This window comes from Mugil cephalus, chromosome 21 (genome assembly GCF_022458985.1).
Source record: "Mugil cephalus isolate CIBA_MC_2020 chromosome 21, CIBA_Mcephalus_1.1, whole genome shotgun sequence".
Taxonomy (NCBI): Eukaryota; Metazoa; Chordata; class Actinopteri; order Mugiliformes; family Mugilidae; genus Mugil; species Mugil cephalus.
The window spans coordinates 18,015,332-18,025,735 of record NC_061790.1 but is presented as its reverse complement, the minus strand read 5'-3'; the positions used below and the strand labels follow the sequence as shown (position 1 = coordinate 18,025,735).

Below are 10,404 nucleotides of genomic sequence, written 5' to 3'. Positions count from 1 at the left end.
CTGAAACGAAAGCGCAATTTGGGAACATTTGAGCGTTTTCTATCGTTCACACATTTCAGCCAGGCCAGTATGAGGCTTTGGGTGTTGTAGATGCACCTTCCGAACCAATGTAAGTTTTAAAAACAAAATTCTTGTGTTTTTTGTTTGTTTAGCAGTTAATTTTGGTTACTTTCAAAAGAAAAAAAAGGCTAACTCTGTAACCTTAATATATGTTAACCTATGAGGTTGCCAAAGGGACTGTGGCATTTTTCTTCAGAAAGCAAGAAATATGTTTATTTATTTAGTTATTTATTTTGCCGTTGAAAGAATGAAGAGCGGAGAGAGTCTCACAGTCCCACACCAAGGACATGACATTGTTGGTACCGGCCTCTCTCAGCCATTTCATCCCTTCTCTTTCTCAATCGGGGTTTCGACACACGTGCACGGCCCTCGCTGGGCTGTGATTGGCTGAGACGCGCGGCCAACTCCCGCCTCTCCCCCCCTACGTCATCGCGGCGGTGTCCGTGGAGGAGCGGACGGAGAGGGAGCCGCACTGCACACTCACAGCAGAAGCCTGGACGGGGCGAGGCGGCGGTCCCAGTGTTGCCCTCATCCATCATCGCTATGGGAATTACCACTGCGTTCTTTCTGAACCAAGCCCTCATCCCGTATTACCTGAAACCGGTTCACCTGGAGACACAGACTATAAAACACTGCAGTTGAGAGACCGTCGCAGCTCCTCTCCTCCGGTAAACTGAGGAGGATGATGATGGTGATGACTAGCACCTAGAGATGAGAAGTGTCGCTCAAGCGGACAACTTGGACAAGGACGTTCGCTCCGTCTTCATCTGCATTTACTAAATCAGGACGATGCCTGCCATGTGTGTGTCCGCAGTGGTGAGCAGCACCTTTTTCATTCTTTATCCCGGAGGACTCCTCCAGCAGGTTCTCCATTTAAAGGGCCAGTGCCTGTTTTTTTTTTTTTTTTGTCCCTGACTCAACTTCAAACCAAGTATCCAGTATCATTCATTTATATAAGTGTCAATAAGTTTGACACTATAATAATGATAATAATAATAATAATAATGATAGAATCTGAATCTCAGTAGTGTGCGTGTGTTTCCATTGTGAGCGAACAACACAAAGGAGTCTCCAGTGGAAGGATGGAGAGAGAAAGGACACCCAGCAGCCCATTGTTTACCCCGCTGCTCTTCAAACAACTAAAATGTCAGTCAGTGGAGTTTTATCTGTTGACCCTTTGTCAGGCGTGCATGGTATGAATCCACAGATTTATAGGGAGCGAAGAGACGTAAACAAAGAAAGAACACCACAACAACAAACAAACAAACAAAAAAAAGCAGTTTGATGGGTTTTTGACTAGGCTGACTAGATATTTAGGAGTCAACATGGACGAGCTGATGTGCTCCGTGCTGCTTAACGCGATCAGGCCAGTGTGATGTCTTGGACGTAGTTGTGTACAGTTGCCCTCTCAACCTCACGCCGCAGCTCGAGGGCTCAGTTGGAGTTGAGGCGCCAGTCAGAGGAGGCTTTGCCTTTGTCTTCTCCTGAGCAGGAATGCTGCAGCTGAGCTAACGTGAGGCTGACCAGCATCAACAAAGAGTGACGTGTGTCACCTCTTTTAATGACATTTGCTTAGGGATTTGGAGGTTTGAGCTTGGCGTGTTTTGGTATTTAGCTGGCATAATTGCAGACAGGGCAGAGTGGCTCTCAGGTTGTCAGAAGTGCTGCCAGGATGGTGTAAATAAGAAAGGCTTAAGGTATCGTGCTAATATAAAAAGACTCATTTAAACCAGTTTCAATAATCTCTAGTGTATTTGATTGCATAGATAAAATATACCCAAACTCTCCACTTGTCATTTCAAACTGAAGAAACCACTTGGGTGAGTGGTGAAATGTAATGTCTTCATTTTAGCTTAAGTTTGGAAATACCGTAAGCTGGATGTCTGAGAATTGGATTCTTGATTCATCCCCACGGGGAAATGTCAGTCTAGCTTGCACACAAACATGCATATACATCAACATAACACACCAACAAAATCAGCAAAATCAACAATGCACATCGTCACAGAAAATAAGAATTTTCTGCAATCGCTGTAGTTTATTGGACTAAATGTTGTAAATGTTAATAGCTTTGCAGTCATGGATCTCTTGGGAGGACCAATGTGTACACTTCTCATTTCGTCATGACTGCAACACTATGCAAGGGGCCAGCATGATGCTAATTATGTCTTAGTACAGATCTGTGTCGGCCGTCCTGATGCAATCCCTCAGTCTTTTACGTCTGACCGGTCTCAAGCCTGAAATGTGCCACCGTCGTGTATCTTTGTCTGCTCTACCTGCACTGGAACAGGAAGTTCTGAATGTTCCCAACAAAAGTGGAGGCATTAATGTTTGGTTTCGGTAATGCTGTTTCTTGCAGCTTTGGGCTTGATTATTTTTTTTTCACTGTGCCTGTTGTTGTGTGTTGTAAGTAGATAAAAAAATTGGCCAGTGGAAACAGGAAAATGGGTAATTTAGATTGTAGCCAGTTTGTGTTATTTGCTCAGTTCAGTTATTGATAAGACGAAACAAAAATAGTACCTCAGTTCCTGGGTTGCATTGCGGCTTGAAATTTACAAGTTTTAAGTCACGTTCATGCCAAAGCTATCACCGTCCACACTGAACTGCTAGACCTTGTGTCATCAAAAAGAGGTGCAGGTTTGGATCAGACTGAAACTAATTTTAAACAGCGATAGAAGGCTACCTGCCAAACATGCCCAACGTTGAATACATGCCTGTCTACACCCCAGTCACTGTTAAATATAGTTAGCTGTATATGACCAGGGCCAGGATGCCTGTCATAGTATACTTATGTAACTGTAACGTAAACCAGTGTTACTTGGATTTATAGGACATAACAAAAATTTGAACTATTGTTCAGGGCGTTCGGGTGTTGATAGGTCCATAGAAATGTTTCCATGGGGAAAAGGATAGGTATAAATGATACAAACGTTGATGACAGGATTCCATTTAGGACAGAGACATATTAGTGTTTATGGGAACACCTGTGAAAAAGACAAAAGGTCTGCTGAGAACTGTTGTACATCAGAGACACTTGCTTCACAGGAATGTAAGATCAAAACAGCTGTCAGCTTCAATCATAGATAGTACAGATAGCATAGATAGTAGTAAAAAGACGGACAAAGGAACAACTTCTCAGAAGTGAAGCCAAAGCAATTAGAGCTCCCCCTATTGTCTGGCTGCCTCCCCTGTTAGTGGATGGAAGAGAAATTAAAACACGAAAGTACGCATCAAATATTTATTTGATGTGTTTATTGGATGTTTTCTGTCATTTTGGTTAGTTAATATAATGTTGATGCATATTTAAGTTTATAATAGTCCATATACAGTCGTACAGTCTATGTTTTCAATAGTAAGATGTGTCGAAACTATAATCACCATAGTCGTCACTACAATCCTCCAGTTCACACAGCCAAACAATGCGTAGAACTCCCAGCTGTAATCCTGACAAAAACAACTCAAGTCTTTGGAGACCAATGTTCTCGAGTTTTATCTCTACACCCCCAGCTCCAGTCATTAGCGGCAAGCATCCACGTAATGTGACGATCATCTCTCTGGCTTATTGTCAGTGATAAATTCAGCATGACTGGGTCCAAACAGAGTCTCGTTCTCTGAGCAGAAACGTGCTGGGACCGCAGTGCAGGATGAAGACACGCAGCAACAGGTGCTGCGGGAATATGTGTTTTTGTGTGTGTGTGTGTGTGTGTTGGTGGAAGTGAATAAATGTAGGCGGGACTACCACACGTGTGTTCGTCTGCCCGTGTCTGTGCATGTTTGTTTATGAGTGTGTGCGTATGGTGTGCCCTGCCGTAATTGGATGGTAATTACAGCTTAATGACTTCATCTACAAACATCCCACCCATGAATGCGCACACCTCCTTATGTAACGTGTTCCAACACACACACTCATTCATGACCACAGTGGTTTAATTGTTTCTGTCATAATTAAGTCACTCCTAAAAACCTGCACAATTTCTGAAAGAATTCCAACACCAAGGCATATAAACTTCTCGAGGATCCCATCTACCTTCTGCTCTGTGGTGAAGTCTGTCACAGAATGGGTCCAGTTCATGTAGTGGTACTATGATGCCTTCAGGTGTCAGGTCTTAATGACAAACCCTGAAAGATTGGATGTATTAGTGCAAACATGTGCGTGTTGAGTATGACTCTTAAAGACGCGTCTCAAAAAAACTTTTCAATTTCATAAAATCAAGTAGCGTGGCAACTCAGAAACATTTACCTGTGAAACTCCTCCAGTGTCCTCTTCAAAAACAGAAAACCTTCAACAGATACGCAGTTCTCTCACAGTTAGAAGAAGGGTTTTATAGGAAACCCAGCAGCGCCAATGCAACCAGATGCTGAAAGATAAGATGAAACGGTCTTGAAGGGGTTACTCCAGTGACTTTGCACATCCATAGAGTTAGCAGACCTGGAAGAGGTTGAATAAATAAGATAATGGTCACAATCAAAGCAGACAGAGTGTGACTTTTCGTTGCTGTTTGGTTCAAACCCCCCAAAACGGCATTTTGTAACATTTTTTTTTTTTTTTTTGCACCATTCACAACAATAGCGAGGTTAAAACAAACAATCCTGAGTTTCGTCCTGCACCAGTTCACGCAGGCTCATGCATACAGGCTGTGTGCTAAAATTCAGGGTGCAGCAAGGCCAGCGGTTATGTCGCATCCCCTCCCCGTGTGTCTGGGCAGTGTACACAATTCACAACAATAGCGAGGTTAAAACAAACAATCCTTCCAATTCCATGCCAATTTTCGAATCACCAGTTAACCCAACAAGCATGTTTTTGGAATGTGGGAGGAAAAAAAGCTAGAGAGAGAACATGAAAATGAACACGAAAAGACCCCACAAGTGGGTTTGACCCTTTATGGGGCAAGAAACCATATATGGTAACATCAGCACACGTTTTAAATTGCGTCCCTGTGTCTCGCAGTGAGGTTTAGTATCATTTGGTTTCCATCCATCCAATCAGAAAAGATCAAGGCAACATTCTTTTTGCTTTTTGTTTTGTGCTTTAATGTTTGCTAAATAACAATTACGTTTCTGGAGATCTCGAGAAAACTTTTGTTATCATGGGGAACCAGAGAAAATGAATACATGACTGCTTAAGGCTAACAAACGGGTAATTGTCATACTATATGTCTTGACCCCTCTCGACTGATAAGTTATTGTGTCATTCTGAACAGCCACCACGCGATGTGTCTGGCCGCGGCAGCTCATCACATGCCAGAAACTCAGACGACTGACCGCTTCATGTTAGCGCAGAAAAAACAGGGAAGTGAAAGAGGTGGCTCAGGTTCAGCCATCTGCCACCTAAAAAAGCTCTGACCTATCAGGTCTGCTTCTGCTCGGGTGCCTGCGAGCATGCTGGCAGCTAGGCGTGTCAGCGGAGGGCCTACGCAATAGCTGCTGCTAGAGGTAGAATTACAGGGTATTCTGCTCAGGGAGTCATAAAGTCGGGGGGTTTGAGAGGTATTTTTTCGCTGCGCCTGTGTGTGTGTGTGGTGGTTGGGTGTGCGTTAACAGGAACCTGCTCTGCAGTGATGCTGCAGTGGTAGCACACTGTTGCCTACATGATGTAAACAAGAGCTGCCTGCGCGACGACACCGCCCTCAGATCTCTCCCTTTTACCCCGTGCCGTGTCCTTCGCTCTGTCAGTGAGACATCAGCTGAATGTCCGCGGATTAAATCCCAGCATGCTGCAAAATCTCACTCTTCAGGATTGGGTTTCCCTCGCTTAACAGAAATGGATCCCTGCTAATTAGAAAGCACTGTACTAGTTATTTAGTTTCAAACTAGAGATTAGTTTCAGTGTTACCTGCATAATAACTTTAGGTTACTTGAGGTCATTATTAGACTGGATCAGTCAGGATTTAGGATAATAATATATCATTATGTCTGCTAAATTCAAGGTTAATCCCAATGCACTGGGGATTTGGAAGTGAGGCATACATATTTATCCTGAATTAGATAGAATTAGATTAGAAAAGATTGGAAACTCCAGTTAAATGCACCATAATTCCCAGATGCTACATTTACGATCATGCATCCTTTCTGACTACCTGTGCTCCACTGCACGTCCCCAGTGCCTAGAAATCTGTTTCATCCATAGCCACAGAGGACATTATTCAATCATTAAATCATGACTTGCAATCTGATCCGCGTTTGCGCATTCAGCGGAGTGCACCTTTATCTGTACATCATGAATCAGTGAAGTAAGTGTAGCAAGGTTTCAGCTGTGCTTCGGTTTATCTGTAGAGTTTCGTCCTGCACCAGTTTGCTGTGTGCTAGAATTCAGGGTGCAGCATGGCCAGCCGTTCTTGTCGCATCCCCTCCCCGTGTGTCTGGACCTCTGATTGCTCTGCTGGCCCGTGCACCAGGCAGACGATGTAGTTCATGAACAGAGAAAGAGTTGGCGTGATCTGAGCTGGGCTGGCAGCGCGGGGATAGAAACTGATTCACGCATTGCTAAACTGCAGAGGTGGCTCTATAAAAGCTCCAGACAGAGTTCATTCACTGTTCTTCGTGTGCATTAGCGCCACCCCTGCACTTTGTTTCCTCCTCTGCTTTTTTTTTTGTGCATTAATAGAAGAATGTTATTTTCATGATAGCAAACCAAAATCGTAGCACCTACTGTGCAGCATCTACGTTTGAGGAACGGATGCTGTGAGAGATCACAGAGAGACACACACAAACTGAACATGTATGCTGCTACCATTAACTCACTGCACTGCTTTCCCGATGTACTAAATAGCAGCCGTTGTGGTAATTATCTCAACTGGCATCCAACCCCTGGTTGCAGATAGAAACATATCGTCTGAGGTCAGTCTGCTCCCCGTGTTACTTTTATCACAGGTCTGTTGGGAACACACGCACGCAGCGATGTCATCTCAGTTTCCATTCATCTTCCAGTAACTGTCCTGCTGGCATCAAACTAGGGCTCTAACTAACAACTATTTTAACAGTCGACTAATCTGTTAACTATCTTAACGACTTGTCGACTAATTGGATTATGAAGCATTTATTGGCTCTTATTTTGCGAACGCCTTTTAAATTCTGCTTGAGATATGTTTCGGCATGTGCTAACTAACAGTAAAGACAATAAAGATGGCTACTTCATTCAGAATTATTAATTCATAAACTGTGCTGCTCATTAGGCTACTACAAAAATAAAAAAAACTATTAAAACTTTTGTCCAGGACACTCTCAGGTATGCCTGAGTGGCGGCGGCACGGCTGGTCTACACATCAACTGTAGTGAAGTGCAAAGACTCACAGAGTGTATACAGTAAACATTCAATACTCTTCAGTTTTATATTTTTATTTACATTATTGAGGCCATCTTGTATATAATCAAAATTAAATTAATAACTTTTTTAATGTCATTAATTCATGAATTTACATCGATACATAACACATTGACTTGCTGTTGTTTGTGTGTGTGTGTGTGTGTTTTAAACTCAGTCGCTTGTTGTGGGGTACAAGTTTGTTTCATTTGCAAAAAGCCATCAGTTGTACTACTGCTTTCCCTTGGACTGCAAAAATACTATAAATAATAATATTAAAATAAGACATTCATCAGGCAAATGGTAACTAAAAGCTTACTCTTTTAAGCTCAGATACACCATTAAAATAATGATCATCCAAGCAATTTTACTGCTCTAGAAACCTGCAGGCAGGTAGATAGACAAAGGTTAGCTGGCGTACTTTGGCTAAAATGATGGTTAAAGCTATTTTTCACATAATTCTGTCTCTCTTGTCTGTTAGCTCGCTAACTCACAAACCATCTTACCAAGGAAAGTTGGAATCTGCATACTCTAAATGTCTAACATGCCTCCGCTTTAAATACTCTCACATCACAGATGTACTGCCATGAAAAGCAAATCCAGCACGTTATCCATGTCTTTGACATGTTTAGCGTGAAAAGTTGACATACTTTAAATGTTTTCACTTGCGTTGTGGTTGTTGACTGCATATACTAGATCAACGGTTGGGTATGTTCCACGAGCAATCACCTGAGGATAAGCGGTAGTAGAAGATGAGATGAGATGACAGGTTCTCAAAAGGGAAGCCAAACCATGTGGAGCTCCCTCTGGTGGCTGGCTGAAGTATAGGTCATAAGCTCTGCCTGCTGCATGTTAGTGGACAGTCCTTGGACCAAACTAAAACATTCAAATTTTATTAGTCTCGGTTTCAGGTGCGATGGCGTACCTTTAATGTTACGTTAGGGTTGTTAAAGGGTTGCAAGCTCCTTCCCAACACTTAAGAATTATCTATCACAGTGTTCAGCCAAAAGGAGGTGCCTGGCACTTTTTAACAAGTCTGTCTCCCGACACAACAACATGAGCATTGCGTGTGCTCATCATAAAAAAGCTGAGAATATCTTAGCTTTGAATAGTTTTGTGTTTAATACCTGCACTGAGCGATACAACTCAATCATGGCGTGTTCATGGCGTGCATTCTCAATCATAAAATTCTACGAGCACAAAGAGTCGCAGTGGGGGGGACCATTGTGTTCTGTAACAAACAGAATGTTCCATTAACTGCAGCATGCGCTTCCTACCAGCATTTTCACTTTGAACATTGATGTGAATGATTGCATTGATGTTACTGACGCAGCTGAGTTATGAGCAGCACGTCGAGAACATGCTCTGATGTTTATGGATGAGGTTCTGGGAGCGAACACAAAGAACTGAATGGGTGGTGCGGTGAAAAGAGCAATGGGATGAATGGATGGCTTTGTCCTTATTAGTTCTGCTCATGAAATTAGTTTGTCTTCCTTTCAGTAATAATTTCAATTTTGTAATGTAAAACAAATATTAGAACACGTCCAAATTTCGTATTTGTGGCCAGTTTATGTGCCCCTGGCAAACTTAATGCACGACATTGGTATCGCTCTAAACTGGTGGTTTTTGTTAAGTGGAAGATTTGGATCTGTGATCACAGTTGACATTCGTTCGCATGCGTCAGCAGCACAGATTCTCCCCTCAGTGCATCACTTCAAGCCCACCCAACTTGTTTGTTCTGTATAAACATTCAATGCTGCTAATCTTGGTTAAGGTTTGAATTCTTCCCTGCACAGTCTGTAGGGAAGAACATGTTTAAACAGACATTTTTTGCATGCAGATCTAAATTTAGTCCATTCTCCTCCTTCCTCCTTGTCTACAGCTGATCCCTCATTCCTCCAGGCTCCACTGATATTGTATTTCTTAAATACTTCAGGTTCCACTTGCACTTTAAATCTCAGATTTAAACATGTTCTCCCATTCAAGACGTCATGTTTAACCCATATGCAGATAATAGGTGCCTACCCCTTAAAACGGAATTTGTTAACATGTGTTTTCCCACGAAAATTGACCTTGCAGATGGAAAATGGTGAAAAATGACCAAAGAGAGGCACAAAAATATCAGACGGGTGCATGATGATGACAAACAGATGTAAAACTACTTCAAATAGGCACACAACAAATTGAAAAAGATGTACAAAAACCTCAAACACAAGCACAGTGACCCAACATGAATTCAAATGACTGTATGCTTTCAGTTTGAAGACTGTCCAAGATGATGTTGGATAGTTGAACAGGATAAGACTAACTCAACATAAAAGTGTGGCCATTTGGACAAACTATGAACAGATTTGACTAGCCTTAAGAACAATAGTGGTAGACAAATGTACAGGTGGAATGACCTTCCCCAGTTCCTCAATGCATCTTGATGTTAATCCAAACAGTTACTATCAGAAGAGCTTAGTATATTTAACTAACAATAGTATGCTAGCAAATTTAGCCTTAAAAGTTGGGCAAACATTATGTCAATTTTAGTAAATTTGTAAGATCTGTTAACTCACAATACTGTAACTCATTTCAAACATCAGAATTTACCTATGTCCAGTTTGTCCAGTTATAATTCCCAGTTATAATTCCCTAAAGATTTTCCAGAAACAAGTCTGTGTCCTTGTTGACAGCAACAGCCTTTTGCAGTTCTTTAGCTGCCTGTTGGTCGTAGTCTCCAACTTCACCACTAGATGCCACTGAATCTTACACACTGATCCTTTAAAGTCGCTACGTGACTTTGGGGGTAGCAACATTAAAGAAACTATGTCAGACAGTTTCCTACAGTAGAAAACGTTTTCAAAATAGAAGCTAATCCTATCATGCGCTCAATAGCCAGATCTTATAACCACATAAAAAGGCAACGTACGGTGACTTTAATGTGGATAACAGGAGTGAAAGACTGCAACTAGTTCTGTGCTGTCAGCCCTCTAGCAGTGTCTGATATTGTTGCTCTATCATGACTCAGTTTATGTGCGGGAATTAGTGTGTTTGTAGAC

The 10,404-nt window shown here is 42.1% G+C and overlaps 1 protein-coding gene across 1 annotated transcript in view; it reads left to right on the top strand.

Annotated features, from left to right (window-relative positions):
• Nucleotides 1–509: 509 nt before the first annotated feature.
• tnfrsf21 (tumor necrosis factor receptor superfamily, member 21) overlaps nt 510–10,404 on the top strand; it is a 41,153-nt gene continuing 31,258 nt past the window's right edge. The window contains exon 1 of the mRNA XM_047574067.1: nt 510–876. Within this exon, the coding sequence (XP_047430023.1) occupies nt 850–876 (27 nt within the window). The 5' untranslated portion in view covers nt 510–849. The remainder of the gene's footprint in view (nt 877–10,404) is intronic.